Source organism: Acomys russatus, chromosome 7 (assembly GCF_903995435.1).
Source record: "Acomys russatus chromosome 7, mAcoRus1.1, whole genome shotgun sequence".
NCBI lineage: Eukaryota > Metazoa > Chordata > Mammalia > Rodentia > Muridae > Acomys > Acomys russatus.
This window is the reverse complement of record NC_067143.1, coordinates 36185779-36205838: the sequence shown is the minus strand read 5'-3', so window position 1 is coordinate 36205838 and position 20060 is coordinate 36185779. Positions and strand designations below refer to the sequence as shown.

The 20060-nt window shown below is 42.1% G+C and overlaps 1 protein-coding gene across 1 annotated transcript in view; it reads right to left on the bottom strand.

Annotated features, from left to right (window-relative positions):
* The window catches only part of Pde8a (phosphodiesterase 8A), a 120982-nt gene that overhangs the window by 52124 nt on the left and 48798 nt on the right, over positions 1-20060 (bottom strand). Inside the window, exons 2-3 of the mRNA XM_051148819.1 lie at positions 1787-1843; positions 38-228 (exon numbers count right to left, since the gene is read on the bottom strand). Coding sequence (XP_051004776.1) covers positions 38-228; positions 1787-1843 — 248 coding nt within the window. The remainder of the gene's footprint in view (positions 1-37; positions 229-1786; positions 1844-20060) is intronic.

Genomic DNA, 20060 nt, shown 5'->3' with positions numbered 1-20060 from the left:
TTTATTATCACAAAGGCCAGCCGGGTCTCTGGCTCACCTGCACAGAGCCTCTGCATCCAGCTGTCGGGGATTTCTGTGGTCGATGATGATGATGTCATGGAGTTTGTCCTGGAAACAGGCAAGGACAGCCTGCACCTCCTTGGTGACTGTGCACTTAAACCCAGCCTTTTCACACGCCCTGTAGAATCCATTACACTGGTTATCTTCTTTGGTAAACACTAAAAGTACCTGGGTCAGAAGAGCACAAACACATTTTCTAAAATCCTATTGTAACCGTCATTTTTAAATAAGCCACGAAAAATTCCTAAGTGTTTAGGACACAAGATGTGAGCATAACATCTGTAAATACACATTTTTTTTCTTACATATAACTCAGGGATATTAGCATTCATTGTCAAGTCAATGCTAATTTCTAGGCTGGAGGTCCAAGTGCATGGAACATATGCTTACTTCTTTTGTTGATAGGACTCAAAAAAGACTTGACAGAACATCTTATTTTAAAATTGAATCAAAATGCACAGATATTTATGTTAGCAAACAGAAAGTTAACTTGGTATGGCAATGCTGGTATTCTAGTGAGATGCCCCAGATGGCAAATGCAAGGACTTTAGTGAAACTGTTGGGACACATAATCCTAAAATGATTTACTTAACATGTTTTGACTCAAATTTTATGTAATGTCTCCATGTTAAAAAGTCATTCTAAATATGAGAGAGAAGATTTGATGACTATAATGTTATAATTGAGAGCCTTCTGGGTAAGTGACATGGGCACAGAACCCAGGCAATCTAGGTAGCATCTGTGCCAATGCCAGGCAAAAACTTGGTTGTCTTGGTGCTGGCCTGAACTATATAAAGCCTGGATCTGCTGCCTCTCCCCTATTCAACCAGGCTTCCCAGGCAAATCAGGTTGAAAGCTAGGCTCAATAGACTACAGAGGCTGTGGTAATGGCGCAGCCTGGTAGACAGAGGCTGGCTACAAAACTGAGGGAAATCTTTCACCTCATTCTGTTCCAATACCACAACTGCAAAGAACCAAGAATACATCTCTGTCAGCCTTGTTTACAAGGTTAAAATACAATAGCAAACATAGTTCATGTTCAGGAAGCTTCTATATAACTTGGCTACATTTGACCTCTTTTTAAATTTTTGTTTATTTTTGTCTTGTGGGTACAGGTGTTTTGCTTACTTGTACATGTGTGCATCACGTGTGTAAAAGTGCCCATGGAGTCCCAGGAGAGTGCCAGACCCCTTGGCACTGGAGTTACAAACAGTTGTAAGTTACCATGTATGCACTTAGAACTGAACCCAGGTCCTCTCCAAGAGCAACAAGTGCTCCTAACCACTAAGCTATCTCTCCAATCCCCTGATGCCAGCATGGGCTATATGAGTCCCTGTCTCCCACCCACTCCACCCCCACAAAAACTGGGTGTAATGGAAAAGGCTATGTTTTAATATTTCATTTTGGAAAAATTCAAACTAACAGAAAGGTTGTGAATAACAATGCCTTAAACAGTCTTCCTCAGGGTTGATCAGCCCTTAGCCTTTCGTCACTTTGATTTTATTTCCTCTCAATGTGCACACACATGTAAGTGTATGCACAGTTATAATACACTTTTCACCCTTTATTGCAACCCTAAATTTTAATCTCAGTATGTATTCCCAAGGAAAGGATTATAGCATCCTTATTAAGTCCAAGAAACTTAACTATGACCTAGTTCTAGTATCCACACCGACTCTCCCTCCTCATTAGAGACAACTGAAATGTGCTCATTACAGCACAGTACCTGAAGTTGGTCTTGATGAAATCTCATTGGGCCAAATTGTACATCGGCTACTGATACCTGTAAGAAAGAGATTTGCTTATATTTTTTTCTCTCAAGTGTTACAGACAAAAGTTAAGTATCTACTCTAGATTTGCATAAATAACAGATAAGTGTGCCGGGTGTGGTGGCGCATACCTTTAATCCCAGCACTCGGGAGGCAGAGGCAGGCGGATCGATATGAGTTTGAGGCCAGCCTGATCTGCAAAGGGAGTCTAGGACAGCCAAGGCTACACAAAGAAACCCTGTCTCGAAAAAAAAAAAACAAAACAAAAAACAAAACCAGGTCAGTAAGAAGAATTGCAACCACACACTCTAAAACTCGCAGGAGCAATGAGAGTGGAAAAGAAGAATGAGAACGCACGCGATCTCTGGGTGGCTATCTTTAGCTCGCTCAGTATGACTTTAAGAGAATTACTCAGGGCTAACAGAGGTGGCTCAGCAGTTATGAGCACTGTCTTCTCTTCTAGAGGTCCTGAGCTCAATTCCCAGCAACCACACAGTGGCTCACAACCATCTACACTAAGATCTGACACTGTCTCATGCAGATATAGCACTCATATATATAAAATAAATAAATAAAATCTTGGGGGGGCGGGAGGGAGAGAGAGAGGGTATTGCTTATCATTCCTTGGCCACAGTTTATTTGTTACAAAGATCAAATAAGATTATAATACACAGATCCTCTAAAGAGTAGACACTAGATAAGGACTGGGAGTCCCTAAAGATTAGTCCCACTTTTTCCTGTCAGATAATGAAATCTTACACATAAAATGGCACATGAATAATACAATCTAGTAGTCAGAAAATGGATGTCAATCAAAGAAACGTCTCTGAAAAATAATTGGCATTTCTTTTACAGAAGAGTACAGCAGCCTTGGTCAGTACATTTTAACCACAGGAGAGGCTGCCGTTACACACTCACACTGAGACACACAGCATCAGGGCTGGTGAGGCAGTTCAGTTACCAAAAGAATAAAGACCTGAGACCTTCAGCACCTACATAAAGCTGGAGGTGTCTGCTTGCAGCACCAGGGGGATGGAAAGAGGCGAGTGCTGGGGCTCACTGGCCAGCCAGTTTAGCTGAATGGATGTGCTCTAGGTCCACTGAGAACACTACTTCAAAAGTAAGGTGGACTGGTGAGATACGTCAGTGGGTAAGAGTTTGACCCCTGAACTCACGTAAGGTGAAAGGAACTGACTTCACCAGGTTGTCCTCTCATCTCTACAGTGACGTGTGATGGCATGCTCTCTCTTGTAAGTTGTAGACTGTGAAAAATAGGAAAGGAGAAAGAAAGTGTATTTGATCCCAATGGTGCTGCTGTTGCTACGCTGTTATAACTTTAAGAGAACTAAGTGCCAGGCAGTGGTGGCACAGCCTTTAATCCCAGCATTTGGAAAGCAGAAGCTGGCAGATCTCTGAGTTCGAGGTCAGGCTGCTCTACAGGTGAGTTCTAGGACAGCCAGGGCTACACAGAGAAACTCTGTCAGCAAAAACCAAAAAGGGGGATGGGGAAGGGGAGGGAGGGGAGGGAAGGAAGGAAGGAGGAAGGGAAGGAGATGGAAAGAAAGAGAATGAGTTACTTATGCATTCCATAATAAGAATAATAAAGTGGAAGGTCATGGAGGAAGGTACCTAAAGTTAACCTCTGGCCTCTACATACATGTGCACTCACGGACACCCCCACCCCACCACAAGGACAAGCATGCACTATATACCCCACCAAAAAGGAAAAAAACAAACAAAACAAAACCACAATGTCACATCCGACTGGCCTCAAATTCACAAAATTCCACCTGCCTCTGCCTCCTGAGTGCTGGGATTAAAGGCGTGCACCACCATGCCTGGCTTCTAAAATATATATATTTTTTTCTATACTAGATTTTAATTCAGAAAAAGAGACAAGCCTGGCCTACAGGAAGAGATAATGTTTGGAATCAAATCTGAAGTTCTCTGTGCTGAAGAGGTCCCTACCCTAAGCTGCTGTGATGCCATATCTAGAGCAACAAGCCCAGGGCTAGGCACTCCCAGTAGTGCCTACTGCCCATCTCTCTTCTCAAGCCATAAACCAAGTATAAAAAACAAGTGTAACAAAATATGCTTAGGTAACCCACAATGTAATAGTGTGTAGTTTTAAAATGGTATGAAAGCCTGATTGTCTTGGCTAGTTTTATGTCAGTTTTATACAAGCCAGGTCATTTGGGAAGAGGATTCTCAATTGAGAAAATGCTTCCAGCTGGCAAATCTAAATTAGTGATTGATGTGAGAAGGCTAGTCCATTGTGGGCGGTGCCACCTCTGGGCTGGTGGTCCCTGGAGCTACAAAGAAGCAAGCTATGAGAGAGCAAGCCGGTAAGCAGGGCTCTTCCATAGCTTTTCCTGCCTCAAGTTTCTGCCCTGACTTCCCTGGCTGACAGACTTATAAGCTGTAAAGTAAAATAAACCCTTTCTTCACCAAGTTACTTTTGGTCATAGTGTTTTATCACAGTAGCAGAAACCCTAATAAGGGCACTAATATTCACTAATTATCAACCACTGATTAAGTTTATTATTTGCCTTGTGGTACTTTTGTTTCTTAAAAGAAATTTAGAGAAATGAAGATTACTATTTCATACCTAAAATTGAAGAGGGGAGGGTCTTTGAAAGGTGAAAGGAAAGAAGAACGGGGATAAGAGGAAACACCTACCCTCCTGGGACATGCCACTGTGGAACGCCATGGCAACGATGCACATAAGTGGATGCTAAAGCCAGGACAGACTGAATGACAGACAAGGGGAAGGTGGCAGTATGAGAAGCAAGAGAAGCTTTCTACCTACTGGCAAAATGTGTCAGGGATAACTCTTTTGGATATACAGTAACTAAATGAGCTTAGTGTCAGTCCATTTCCATTCTTAGTGCCAGCCCCGGAGACCTAGCTCCATCAGGCAGAGTGCACAGGCTCCTGAGCTAATCTGAATATAAACATCAGGAAAGAGCATAGTTGTATAGGCCTCTTCCCTCCAAATCTCAGAAATCGGTGTTCCAATCACTGTTGTTGCTTATGATGACTGACTTCTGACCAACCAAGTAGCAGTAAAAATGGTGTTAAGGGGAAGCTATATACATTTATTGAGAGCACTAGGGCTGGAAAGATGGCTCAGCAGTTAAGAGCCTATACTGCTCTTATAGAAGACTGGAGTTTAGTTCCCAGCACCCACGTCAGACAGCTCACAACTACCTGTGACACGCATGCACTCACACAATTTTTAAAAACTTAAGTACCACAATAGATTTCAAATTAACTATAACTTAAGGAACTAAAAAGGTCATAAACTACCAAAGCTTCCAGGAAAAAGTAAACAATAAAGATTAGTGTAGGGATAAAGTGAAATAAATCATAGACAATAGAGGAAATCAATAAAGCCAAAATGTGTTTATTAGGAAAGAACAAGCTGATGAACCTTTAGTGAGATGGACATAGGAAAAAAGAGAGAAGACTCAAATCACTAAATCACAATGAAAATGGAGACATCATTTCTAACTCTCTGGCAATAAAGAGGATTATAAAAGCACGATGAGCAAGTGTGTACCTAATAAGTTGGGCAGCTTGGATCTAATAGACACATTCTAGAAACGAAGCCTACTGAACAGACAGAATCTTACGCTTGGCTTCTTCATGGATGAATTCTATCATTTAAAGAATTAATACCAACCTTCTTCAATGTTTCCCAAGCAACTGGGGAGATGGAAATACTTCCCAACTCATTCTATAAAAGTAGAGAAGTATTACCCTCACGACAGACACACGAAAACTATACACCAATATTCCTTAAAAACTGGATATAAAATCCTCAACAAATACTGGCAAACTCAGTCCAACAGCGTATTAAAATGGTTATACCTGGGGCTGGGAAGACTCAGCGGGCACAGTGACAGCTGCACAAGCATGAGGACCTGAGTTTGATACCACGCATCCTCAAAAAAATAAAAGCCAGCATTAAGGAGGCAAAGACAGGTGACTCTCTGGTGCTCGCTGCTCTAGACACACTGATGAGCTCCAGGCCAGTGACAGATCCTATTTCACAAGGTGAGGTGTCATCAGGTAAAGGCACTTACTACACAAGTCTGGTGACCTGAGTTTGAGCCTCAGAATCCACATAAAGGTAAAGGGAGAAAGGTATGGTCTGCTTAGCCATTCCATGAAGTAGGTCTCAGACAGCTAAATGCAGGCCACTGCCCACATGCCCAAGTGCTCTCGAGCACAAATAGCAAATGAAAAGCATAACAAAAGCAAAATCAAACAAACAAACAAAAACCCCAAGTTGGACAGCTCTTGAAGAATGACAATCAGATTGACCTCTGGCTTCAACATGGACACTCACACATATATCATGTACACGTACACACACACACACACACACACACACACCAATGGTGATATACTATTTGCCAATTGAGAATTATTCTTGGGATATGGGAAGGATTTAATGTATGAAAATCAGCAAATATAATGTACTATTAACAGATTGGAGGAAAAACACCACGTGATAATCTCAGCTGATGCAGAAGAAAACATCTGACAAAATTCTAAATAAACATCTTTTCATGACAAAAATGGTTACCTAGGAGTAGAAGAGGACTTCCTAGACATAATAAACCCACAGCAAGCATGCCCAGTAGGGAAGGAATGGAAACAGCCCCTCTAAAGTTAAGAACAAAGAGAGAAGCCTGTTTCACCACTTTTGTTCAACACGGTCATTGGGAGTTCTAGACAAAACAGACAAGGAAAATAAGCAAGGTATTCAAAACAGAAAAAGAGTAAAGCTATCTTTATTCATAGATAATATAACTTTAAATAAAGAAAACCCGAAGGATCCCACAAGAAAACTGCTAGCAGGATACAAGTTACAAAAATCAAATATGTTACTATACTTAGTAATCTAAAAGGAATTTGAAAAGAATGCACTTGATAGAGTAACAAAAACAAAATATTCAGCAGGAGGGATGGCTCGGTTAGTAAAATGCTTTCTGTACATTAATGAGAGTCTGAACCTGTATCGCTAGCACTGACATAAAAGCTAGGAAGTAGTGTGCCTTGATAACCCAAGCACTGGATGGGGACAGAGAGACAAGTGGATCTTAGGGGCTCACTCGGCAGTCAGTGTAGTTGAAATAGTGAGCTCCAGGTTCAGAGAAACTATATCTTTAAAAAAAAAAAAAAAGCACTGGGTGTGGGGGCACACACCTTTAGTTAATCCCAGGAGTTTGAATCTTTATATATAGGCCAGCCTGGTCTACACAGTGACTTCTAGCCAGCAAGGGCTACACAGTGAGACTATATTTCAAACAGCTCCTCCAAACCACAATAATGATGATGACGAGGAAGAGGATGGAGAAAGAGAAAGAGCCTGACAGAGGCAGAACCAACTGACACCTCCCACCTTTACACACGTACACACACATACACACACCATGTACACATACACACACCATGTACACATACCACATACACACCAAAATTTTTTAACTAGATGGAAACACATTTCATGTTTATAGATTAAAATACAACATTTCTAAGATGTCAGTGCTACCTAAAGCAATCCACACATTCATTAGAAGTCCTTATTAAAATCCCAACCATTTCTTTTCTTTTTGGCAGAAACAGAAATGTACATTCTGGGACTCAAATGGAAACACAGGGGATTTCTAATAGCCAAAACAATCTTGAACATGAATGATCTGCAAGATTCACATTTCAGAATTTCAAAACTTAATATAAAACTACAGCAATCAAAGTAATGTGGCGCTGGGCCAGACAGACAGACAGACACTGAAATGAACAGAGACTAGATCAAGATTCTAGCACATATCCTCAAATAATTTTTAACAAAGATGCAAAGACAACTCAATGAGGAAAAGACAGTCTTTTCAACAAATGATGATGGGGAAACTGGACACTCACACATAAATAATGAAAGTGGATGCTTACCTAACGCCATAGTAAAAAACTGACAAAGTTAAGGACCTAAGGAGGAGGAGGAGGAGGAGGAGGAGAAGGAGGAGGAGAAAAAGAAGGAGAAGAAGAAGAAGAAGAAGAAGAAGAAGAAGAAGAAGAAGAAGAAGGAAGAAAGAAAGAAGAAGAAGAAGAAGAAGAAGAAGAAGAAGAAGAAGAAGAAGAAGAAGAAGAAGAAGAAGAAGAAACAGAACAAAAGCACTCAATATTGGATTTGGCAATAATTTCTTAGATAGGACACCGCCACCAAAATCAAAGTGTTAGCTGGGTGTGGTGGCGCACACCTTTAATCCCCGAACTCAGGAGGCAGAGGCAGGTGAATCTTTGTGAGTTCAAGGTCAGCCTGGTCTCCAAAGAGAGTTCCAGGACAGCCAGGGCGGTTACACAGAGAGACTCTGTCTCAAAAACACGAAGCAAACAAAAAATAAATAATGCTGTGCAACAAAAGACAATATTAACAGAGTAAATAGGCCATTCACATAAGGACAGAAAATATTTACAAATCATGTATTTTCATAAGAATTTGAGACCCAGAGCATATGGAACATAATTCAACCAACAACCTGATTAAAATGCCCTCTTCTGACCTAAGCAGGCACCAAGCATGTTCACACATATGGGCAAAAACACTCGCATGTAAAATAAAGTGAATAAATCTAATAAAAATTTTTCTTTAAAAAAGGCCAAAGAACTCACACAGACATTTCTCAAAGAAGATATATAAACAAGAAACGCATGCAGAGCTGGGCGCAGTGGGGCAAGCCTGTAATCCCAGCACTCCAGAAGGGAGGCAGAGGCAGGTGGATCTTTGTTAGTTCCAGGCCAGCCTGGTCTACAAAGCAAGTCCAGGACAGCCAAGGATACACATAGAAACTGTCTTGAAAAACCAAAAAACAACAACAAAAATAAACACATGCAAAGATGTTCAACATTACCAATCATTTTAAAAATGTAAATGTGTACCAGAGAGACGCTTGGTGGTTAGGAGCACTAACTGTTCTTCCAGCAGACCCAGTCGGGTACCCAGAATCCACATGTTGGCTCACAAACATCTGTAACTCCAATTCTATGGAATCCAACACCTTCTTTGGGCCTCAGCAAGAACCAGACATACATGTAGTACACATATATACGTGAAAGCAAACACATATATAACACAGAAATAAATCTTAAAACTGACTTTAGATATGGAAATTAAAAGTGCATGGTATTACCTCACTCCTAATAATATGGCAACTATTTTTTAAAGCAAGTATAAAGTGTCTATGAGGGCGCAGGGAATATGGAAAACTTGAGCAGTGTTGGAAGAAACAAAGTGGCCCAGCTATAGTGGGAAATAGTATGGCAATTTCACAAAAATTAAAAATAGGATTATCATGTGATCTATCTATTCCACTTCTGGTTTATACTCAAAAGAATTGAAAGCAGTAATTCAAACAGGCATCTGTATCCATACACTCATGTCCATAGCAGAATCATTCAGAATAGCTGACACATGGAAGCAACCTAAATACTCATCAGTTGAATGGCTAAGCAGCAAACAGAAGCACATAAATACAATACAATGCCCAAGCATATCAAGGAAAGAAATCCTGACATGGAAGAGCCTTGGGGATGTCACGCTAAGAGAGTAAGATAGTCGTGAAAGGGCCAGCTCTTTGCAGAGAAAGGAAGCAGAAGGGAGGGTCTCTAGGGGGCAGGATCAGGACACGAATGCTGGGTAGATAGACTCTTGGGTTTGTAAGTTCTGAAGATGGCGGTGCCGATGAGCGTACATTATAAACTTTGTTTAATGCCACTGAACTGCACATTTAAAAACAAAGTAATATGTTTTGGGTTTTTATTTTTTTATTTTTTTGGTTTTTCGAGACAGGGTCTCTGTGTAGCCTTGGCTGTCCTAGACTAGCTTTGTAGACCAGACTGGTCTTGAACTCACAGAGATCCGCCTGCCTCTGCCTCCCAAGTGCTGGGATTAAAGGCGTGCGCCACCACTGCCTGGCCCAAAGTAATATGTTTTATGACATTTTTAGAAATGCCATAAAGACATTTGAGGGAGAGGGAGGACTGCTTTACACAATTACCATCTCTTCACATAGTAAGAAGGGGAGCAAAAGGCCTAAGACCAGTGTGAATGATGAGTTTTGCTTTTATGAGCAAAATTTAAAGCAAGAAATGACTGGAAAGGCTAAAAGGTGACAGACAAGCTGACATGGTGACAAATGTAGTGGGACTACCGAGCAGGAATAAAGGGAGGGAGTCATCTTCATTTTCTGTAGGATGGAACAGTTTCATAACAAAGTAAAAAAAAAAAAAAAAAAAAAAAAAGGAAGAAGCTTTTGCTGCACAAGGCAGAGCAGTTACCAAGCTCCAGCTGTCAGCCTCTGTCAGACAATGCTAGTGAATTCTGCTATGAAGGGTCAAGTAAACAAAATCAGGCTAAGAGAAAGAAAAAAAAAAATGACGATTATAGATGCAGATGATATAAAACCTTGAAACACAGTCCTTTAAGTAAAAGCTTTGTTATTATTCTTCAGTCACAGTGGAATGAACCAGAAACTAAGAACAAAGGTTTAGGATTTAGGGATATAGCTCAAGGAGGGAACATGGGCCTGGGTTCAATCCTAATTCCAAAAAGAGTATACAAACACAAATTTACGTGAAAGCAGTAAAGCCTCCATTCCCCAAAAAGCTTTGTTTTGTTTTAGAAGGCAACTGTGTTAACAACTATGGCAGCCATGCATTTGCTCTGATTCTGAGATAGGATCTTGTTAGACTGACTGTGCCAGCCTGGAACTCTCCATGAAGCCCTAAGTAGCCTCAACTCGTAATCTTTTTGCTTCAGATTCTAGAATGTTGGACTCCTAGATGTGTGCCACTGCCTTTTCTTCCTTTTTTTTTTTTAATTTTAAGATTTCTTTTACTGAAGCTACACAGATGGCTCAGGAGTTAAAAGCACTTACTGCTCTTACAGAGGCCCCTGGTTCGGTTCCCAGGACCCACATGGTGGCTTACAACTATGTGCAACTCCTGTTCTAGAGATCCAATGTAGTAGGCATAATGTTATTGTGCACTGTGTAAAGATTCCAATGTTGATTTCTGTGCCCCCCATATCTGGTTGCAATCCTTGTTCTGAGAATCTCCTGTCTAAACTTTGCTTCTTAATTGTCCCCTAATATGTCAATAAGGCAGCTTAACAGCCAGTCACTGAGCAGAGGCGAGAATAGGGCTGGACCTTCCTACCAGTCAGGGGAGGAAGAAGAGGAGGAGGAGGGGGAGAAGGAAGAGAGAGAGAAAAAAAGAAGAGGAGGAAGAAGAGGAGGAGGAGGGGGAGAAGGAAGAGGAAAGAGAAGAGACAGAGAGATAGAGACAGGAAGGGGAAGGGAGGGAAGGGGAAAGGAGGGGAGGAGAAGGGAGGGGAGGGGAGGAGAGTAAAAGAGAGAGGGAGGGAGGGAGGGTGGATTCAGCCATGGGAAGAGGCCCAGAAGACATGAAGAGCAGCTGGAGCAGAGAAAGCCATAAAATGCAAGTATCTTGGAATTTTAGCAAAAAGGAAGTCAGATTAGTTTACAGGGTTAAGAACAGATAATAGGGCTGGGCAGCGGTGGCACACGCTTTTAATCCCAGCACTTGGGAGACAGAGACAGGTGGATCTCTGTGAGTTTGAAGCCAGCCTGGTCTACAGAATGAGTCCAGGACAGCCAGGACTGTTATACAGAGAAACCCTGTCTCCAAAACAAAACCAAGAAAGAAATTATAGCACACATTTTTTTTTAAAGTACCACTAACATAAACGTGTAGAAATATTGATTTGCACAATTCCTACATCAGAAGGAAATAAGCGGTAACTATGTATATAGAGATCATTAGAAAAAAATAAAAGTGAGAATATAATGCAGTAAAATTTATAGGAAACTGGTAGATGACATTTAGGGCAATAACCACACTGATAAACTATATAGAGCTGGCTTGGTATAGTAGTACACACCTGTATCTTAGTACTTGGGAGGCTGAGATAGGACAGCCCAACTTGATCTACATAAACTCGGTCACATGTGAATGTGTGTGTGTGCATACACACACACACACACACACACACAAATTATGAAAAAAGAAATGCTAGTATATCAAGCTGTTAGCTCATTAGGGCCAGCAAGATGGGTCAGGGGGTAAAGACTGGTGTTAAGCAATGCTATGTTTGTGTAAGCATGAAGCCCCACAACCTGAGTTCAAACCCTGGCAACCACGTGGTGGAGAGAACAAACTCCCACGAGTTGTTCTCTGACCCCCACCTATGTGCTGTGGCATGCGTGTGCTTACACACAATACATGAATAAATGCATTTTTTAAGTAAGAAGTTGCTGGGTGTGATAGCACACACCTTTATTCCAGCACTTGGGAGACAGGTGAATCTTTGTGAATTTGAGGCCAGCCTGGTCTACAAAGCAAGTTCCAGGATAGCCAGAGCTGATACACAAAGAAACTCTGTCTTGAAAAACCTACAGTAAGTAAGTAAATAAATAAATAACTGTGTGTATGTAAAAAGTAAGAAGTTTGGCTTCCTAGTATAATTGCCAAACTGAGGGACAAGCTAGAAGCATGGAGGCAAACAACACTGAGGATATGACCTACTTCAGAAGTTGGTAGTAGCTCTGGGGAGGCAGACAGACAGGTCTCTGAGTTCAAGGCCAGCCTGGTCTACAGAGCAAGTTCGTGGACAGACAGGGCTACACAGAGAAACCCTTTCTCAAACAAACAAACAGAAGGTGGATGAGATATGGAGCTGTAGAGACGATGGCTCGGTAGTTAACAGTGCTTACTGCTCTTGCTGAGTGGTTCCTAGCACATAGTGGCTCACAACTGCCTTTAATTCTAATTTCAGAGGATCTGACACCATCTTCTGACCTCTCTGGGCTCCTGCATAAATGTGGCACACATAAAATTCACATAGGCACACACACATAAACTTTGTTTTTAATTGTTGAAAAAGTTGGTGAAATAACTTTTAGGAAAGACAACATAACTTTATGATCTCAACTTACAAAAATAAACCATCTACTAGATTAATTTTGACAAATAAAGGAAATGATATATTCATCCTTTAAAAGATCCAAGACAAAATTTCGGACACTGAAAGTGTTGTCAATGTCATTTTAAAGGTTCATGCTTCAGCCAGTCTGTTAAATCACTGAACACATTGTTTTCCTAACTAGACTGCATTTAGCCTTATATCCTGTCTGCAGGGAATATCCGGATCTTAGGAACTCTGCACAACAGAGCATCAGTCCAGCCAGACAATCAGATATCTACCTAGCACCACCTCACCCACCCTCTTCCACATCATCGCCACCCCTGCAAAAACACAGCCACCACAGGGAAATCTGATGATATCACTCAGTAAGCAATAGGTCCTCAGAGTAAGCAACCTCCTTCCAAACCTCTCTAGAAAGGGGAGGGGACCACTGGAATTCCATCCTTTTTCCATGCCTCATAATCAAAATGAAACTGACCTAATACTTGAGGTCACAACCCCTTTAATTCAGGTTTTACATTATTGTTTATAATAGTCATTTTCTTTTTTTAAAAATAGTCATTTTCAAATCCATTTTAATAACATAGCTTTTATTTCACCTTTCAGCTTCAATGTAGCTGGTATTTTTAGATTATTTTTAGAGAATATAGAAGCAACAGTATATTCAAGAGTGTGTCCTGCTGGGTATGGTGGCACACCCCTTTAATCCCAGTAGTACTTGGAAGGCAGAGGCAGATCTCTGAGTTCTAGGCCAGCCTGGTCTACAGAGCAAGTTCCAGGACAGCCAGGGCTATGCAGGGAAACTCTGTTTCAAAACAACAACGAAGAGTTGTTCCTATTTGTGTTTTATTACACTGATCAAAACTATGACCAATCCAGGCCTGGTGGTGCACGCCTTTAATCCCAGCACTCGGGAGGCAGAGGCAGGCAGATCTATGTGAGTTCAAGACCAGCTTGTCTACAGAGTGAGTTCCAGGACAGCCAGGGCTACACAGAGAAACCCTGTCTCAAAAAACTAAAAACTATGACCAGGAGTACTTTGTGAGGAAATGGTTTAGTTCACCTTATAGTTTACAGTTCATGATGAAGAGAAATCAGAGCAGGAACTAACGCTGGTCCTACAGAGGGATGATATTTACCAGCTTGCTCTCCATGGCTAGCTCAGCTTACTGATACAAACCAGGACCACCTGCTCAGCAGTACAGCCACCCAGGGGACTGGTCACTCCTACATTCATCATCAGTCAAAAGAATGCCACACAGACTTGCCTACAGGCCAGTGTTATGGAGGTGTTTTCCTCTTCCCAGATGATTCTTGTTTGTGTTAAGTAGGCAAAAAATTAAACAGCACAAGTTAATATTACTAACTATACAAGTTACGGAAGCAGCTGTGGCGGCACACGCCTGTATTCTGAAGCATTTGCCAAGTAGGAGGATGAAGCGTTCAAAGCCAGCCTGAGTACACGGCAAGTTTGAGGACAGCCTGGGCTACACGGCAAGTTTGAGGACAGCCTGGGCTACATGAGTCTTTGTCTGATAAAACAAAACAAATCAAATTGTTGACCTTAGTCCTTTAGATTTAAAATATTTTTTTTTAAGTTGTCAAATTCAGAGCAGCAAGGTGGCTTGTACAGGTCGAGTGCATGCTCTGAAAGCCTCATGACCTGAGTTTGATCCTCAGGACCAAGTAAAGGTAGAAAGAGAGAATCGAATCTACAAACCTCCACATGGACGCCACGACACAAAACAAAAGAACACAATTAAAATTTAAGACTATGTGGTGGTACATGCCTTTAAACCCAGTACCTGGGAGGCAGCAGGAACTCCGTGAGTTCTAAGAAGCCAGGGCTACATAATGAGACCCTGTTTCCAAATACATACATACATACATACATACATACATACATACATACATACATACATAGTAACTTTGAAGTATCAGAAAATAAACAAATAATCAGGACTTGCTGATGAACACACATGACCTGAAACCACTGGTTCCTAGTCCAAAGTTCTGATATCTAACTTGCCATTTGATAGCAATGAAGTGTGGAAATCTGAGGTTCGCTGGGCATCTAGTATGTGCTAGTCTCCTTGGTCCTGGCCAGATCCACCCTCAAGATGGCACAGGAACCATCCAGAGGCAAAGCTCCTAAGAGGCTTTCCCAGGGCCTTCCCCATACTTGACAGCCACACCCATTCTCCTAGTTCTTGTTTTCTTCCTTTACCTGTTGTTACCTTCCCCTTCTGTGAATTTACACAGCAAGTATTTACTGTGAACCTTTTACATCATCTCTCTTTTATACCTAAAGAATTTCATCCCAGAGAGTGACCATTCAGATCCTTCCCCCAAATCCCACAATGCTGGGCACAGTAGAGTTTGGATTAACAGGTGCTTAACACAGGGCTGATAACAGTAACTAAATGTCTACAGCAAGGACTTTCTAAGAAATTTTGGCTATGAACTATAATTAATTTGACATGCAAACAGTTTTGTTTTTTGTTTTTTGTTTTTTGTTTTTTTTTTTTTTTTTTGTTTGTTGTTGTTGTTGTTTTTCAAGGCAGGGTTTCTGTGTGTAGCCTTGGCTGTCCTGGACTCACTTTGTAGACCAGCCTGGCCTCGAACTCACAGAGATCCACCTGTCTCTGCCTCCTAGAGTGCTGGGATTAAAGGAATGCGCCACCATCTCCTGCTGAAAACACATTCCAGGACAGCCAAGGCTACACACATAGAAACCCTGTCTTGGAAAAAAACAAAAAACAAAAACAAAAGCCCCTTATTTTCCTGAAGAGATAGTTCTTTTATAATACTAAGGCAATAACTTTTTTTTTTCCTGAGACAGGGTTTCTCTGTGTAGCCTTGGCTGTCCTAGACTCACTTTATAGACCAGGCTGGCCTCAAACTCACAGTGATCCACCTGCCCCTGCCTCCCAAGTGCTGGGATTAAAGGCATGCGCCACCATGCCCGGCATGATAAGGCAATAACTCCTAATAAAAGCCATTAAGTTTATAATGTGGAATACTATACAAAATAAATCTCACTGTTAGATATGTTAATGCATTTGTTATAGGGGAGAATTAAAAGCTTTCCAGAAATATTAAAGTAAAATTGGCTTTGAAAGTAAATTTTTCTAGTAAGAATTAGCCTATAAAAAATAGGAACAGGACTGCAAAGACAGCACAGCACTTAAGAACAATTATTGACTTGCAGAGGACTGACATTTGAATCTCAGAATCCCATAATGACTCCAAACCATTTGTAACTCCAGTTCTAGGGGCTCCAATGCAGTTCCCCCAACCTCATAGACACCAGGCACACATTCAGTGCACAAACATGCACACAGGCAAAACACCCATACACACAAAATAAATCTTTAAAAACAAACAGCTGGGCGTGGTGGATCTCTGTAAGTTCAAGGCCAGCCTGGTCTACAAAGTGAGTCTAGGACAACAAGGCTACAGAGAAATCCTGTCTCAAAAAACCAGCCGGGGGGGGGGGGGAGGACCGGCGGGGGGGGGTTGGGGTGAGGATGGGATGGCAGGGGGGCAGAGAATTCTATTATAGGATGGCCACAGACCTGAGAACCTTCAGACCCAATAGTGGAAGTCTGAGATGCAATATCCTAAAGTGTGGTCTAGAATCTACCACAGGACCCCCCCCCCCTGCCCCCACCCCCACCCCGAGATAGAAGATCCTGCTATTCACATATACAGCTGAAATGGATGGTCTGGGTATTGAAGGCGGGTACCCCCAATCATCAACCAAAAAGCCAGCACCAGATGTGTTGGTGCAAGCTTGGAATCCCAGCAGCTGTGAATCTAAGGCAGAAGGATAACTGTGAGTTCAAGGACCCTGTCTCAGAACAAGGACAGGAAGAACGATAACAATGAAAACAAACAAGCATCCTTTCTCTCTCTGGAATCAATCTGCTCCAGGCATATTTACACTTGTCAGCCATGCATAAGAAACACTGCACAAGGTTCCACAGTGGCTGGTCACTCCTAGTATCCTGACTGCAAAGGGAAGCCTGGGGTTTTCTAGGCTAGCTAGTAAGCCCCATGAGATTCAAAGCAGACTGCACTGAGAATGACAACCCACACAGTAGGTCACCTACACTCACCCCAACAAGCTTCCATAATCAGTACTGTGAAGGTTGAGCAGATAGGTGTTTCAATTCTGACTCCACTGCCTGATAAACTGTATTACTTTTAGGCAGTAATTTCTTTACTCAGCCTGCAGTGGTTTTGAAGATGAAGTGAGCTAGCCGGCACGCAGCCCACTTTCTGATCAACACAGTCCAGCGCTGTCACATGCAGCCACTATTAGTTGAAGGGGATGCAAAATTGTCATTTGCACATCCCCACTGGCTCTAAAAGAGTGAAGAGATCCTTAGGCAGTGGAGGTGTCTTAGCCTCATTTTGTTGATGTTTCACTTGTTGCTATAGTAAAATACCATGACAAAAGCAATTTAAGGAAGAAAAGGCTTAAATCTGCCTCACAGTTGAAGGTACCAGTCCTGCATGGTAGGGAAGTCAGAGCGGCAGGAGCTTGAAGTAGCTGGTTACACCATGTCATATTAGGGAGGGTTTCTATTGCTATGCTAAACACCAGAACTAAAAGGGTTTATTTTTACCTTACCATTCTCAGACTATACTCCCTGAGGAAAGTCAGGACAGGAGCTCAGTGCAGGAACCTACAGGCAGAGCTGAAGCAGAAGCCACTGAGAAATGCTGCTTACCAGCTGTCCCTCCTGTCTTCCTCAGCTTGTTCTCTTATAAAGCTCAGAACCAAGTACCCAGGGACAGCACCACCCACAGAGGGCTGGCCCTGCCACATCAATCATCCATCAAGAAAATGTCTTATGGAGGCATTTTGGTTTTGGTTTTTTATTTAGCTTGGCTTTTCAAGACAGGGTCTCTCTGTGTTAGCCTTGGCTGTCCTGGACTCACTTTGTAGAACTCACAGTGATCCACGTGCCTCTGCCTCTGCCTCTGCCTCCCGGGTGCTGGGATTAAAGGCCTGGGCCACCACATCTGGCTAAAGGTTTTGTTTTTGTTTTTGTGGGGGGTTTTTGTTTTGTTGTTTTGCCAGTTGAAGTTCCCTCTTCTCAGAGGATCCTAGCTTGTGCCAAACTGACAAGCAAGCAAAGCAGGATGTAACACATCCACATCTGGAAACAGAAAGGACCCTGCAGCTGCTCAGCTGCCTTTCTCCATTTACACAGTCCAGAGACAGAGCAGGGGAATGGTGCTCCCATCGCGACTAGCACCGCCTAGTCAACAAGTGATCCTAGATCCTAGACTGACAACGGAAGTAAAACACTGTAACAAGCAAAACACTTTACATCATTATACCTCCTGGCAAAGTGTTTAGGGCCTACAAGATGGCTCAGAGGGTAAATGTACCTGTAGCTAGGTCTGTCCACCTGCACTTACCCCAGGATCCACAAGAAGGAAGAAGAGTGCAGACGCCTAGATGTTGCCCTCTGACCTCCACACATTCACCATGGCATTTGTACACCCACCACCGACATGTACACACAACTAAGTGCATGTAATAAGAAATATTTTAAGTCAGTCTTCAAACCGATTGCTATTTACAAGTCTGTTTAAAATGCTCAGTCCATGGGCTGGAGAGATGGCTCAGAGGTTAAGAGCACTGTTTGCTCTTCTAAAGGTCCTGAGTTCAATTCCCAGCAACCACATGTTGGCTCACAACCATCTATAATGAGACTCGATGCTCTCTTTTGGCCTGCAGGTGTACATGCAAATAGAGCACTCATATACATACGTAAACAAATCTTTAAAAAGAAGAGAAAAAATAAAGTGAAAAGCAATGGATAAAGACATCATTTGTTATCCTTTGTCCTCTGTACATATTACTCACACATGCACACACAAAAATACTGATATACACATATGCCACAGACAGAAAAATACTATATGCTTTATAAGAACACATGAAAACAAAATTAGGCACATCAGAATGGGTGGTCATGGGAAACACGACTGAAAAGGAATCAGGAAGCTGGGAGGTGGTGGCACATGCCTTTAATCCCAGCACTTTGGAGGCAGAGACAGGCAGATCTCTGGAGTTCCAGAACAGCCAGGGCACGGAGAAGCCCTGTCTTGGTGGGGGGTGGGGAGTGGGTTAGGAGAATTTGGTGTGGTGGCACAGCCTTTAATCCCAACACCGAGGCAGAGGCCAGCCTGGTCTACAAAGTGAGTCCAGGACAGCCAGGGCTGTTACAAAGAAACCCTGTCTCGAAAAACTTTAAAAAAAAAAAAAATTAATAATAATAAATAATAATAAAGAATCAGAAACAAAACAAAGTAGCCTTGATGCAAAGCCATAAAGAAAAAAATCCATCGCCTCAGATGCTTCTCATTTCTGTGGTAAGACATCCTCTCTTTCAGCCCCTTTCAAAGGCACAGGACTAACCGGGTGCATTGACTGCTATTGCCATGTGTGTAATCACCAGAACCTGGAACTTTGCCCAAGTCTCCCCTTTCCCTACCTACTCCCCACACAGAGGCCAGTGTCCACCATTCTGTTTTTTGCTTCTGACTTCTGCTTTTTTAGACTGAAAATAGATTTTATGGTACTTGCCTAGATTATTTTACTAAGTATAATATCCCCTAGGTTCACCTATATTATCATCTATATTCTCTGCTTTTTAAAGACTGGATGATATTTCACTGTACACGTAGACTACATTCTTTAATAGATTCATTCCTAGTGGGGCCTTCACTGTTTCCATACCTTAGACTATTGGGAACAATCCTGGGATGAAGATGGGAGTGCAGCTCTCTCCTGGAATCACTAGTTTCAGTTCCTTTGGGTCTGTAACCAGAAGTAAGGTTGCTCCGTACGGCAGCCACTCTATTTTCTAGTTTCTGACGATTCTCCATGTGTTTCTAAGGTGTCATACTAATTTATAATGTCGCCAACATTGTATAATTTTCCCCCATGTCTTCACCAACACTTGCTAGCATTCACCCTTTGGATAACAGCCAGCCTAATACTAACTCACTATAGTTGCATTTCCCTGGCAATTCAATGTGTTAAGGTTTTTTTTATTTATTTGGCTTTGTGGGGGGGGGGGGAGCAGGATTTTTCTGTGTAGCCCTGGTTGTCTTAGAACTCACTCTGTAGACCAGGCTGACTTCAAACTCACAGAGATCTGCCTGCCTCTACCTCTTAAGTGTGCCACTAT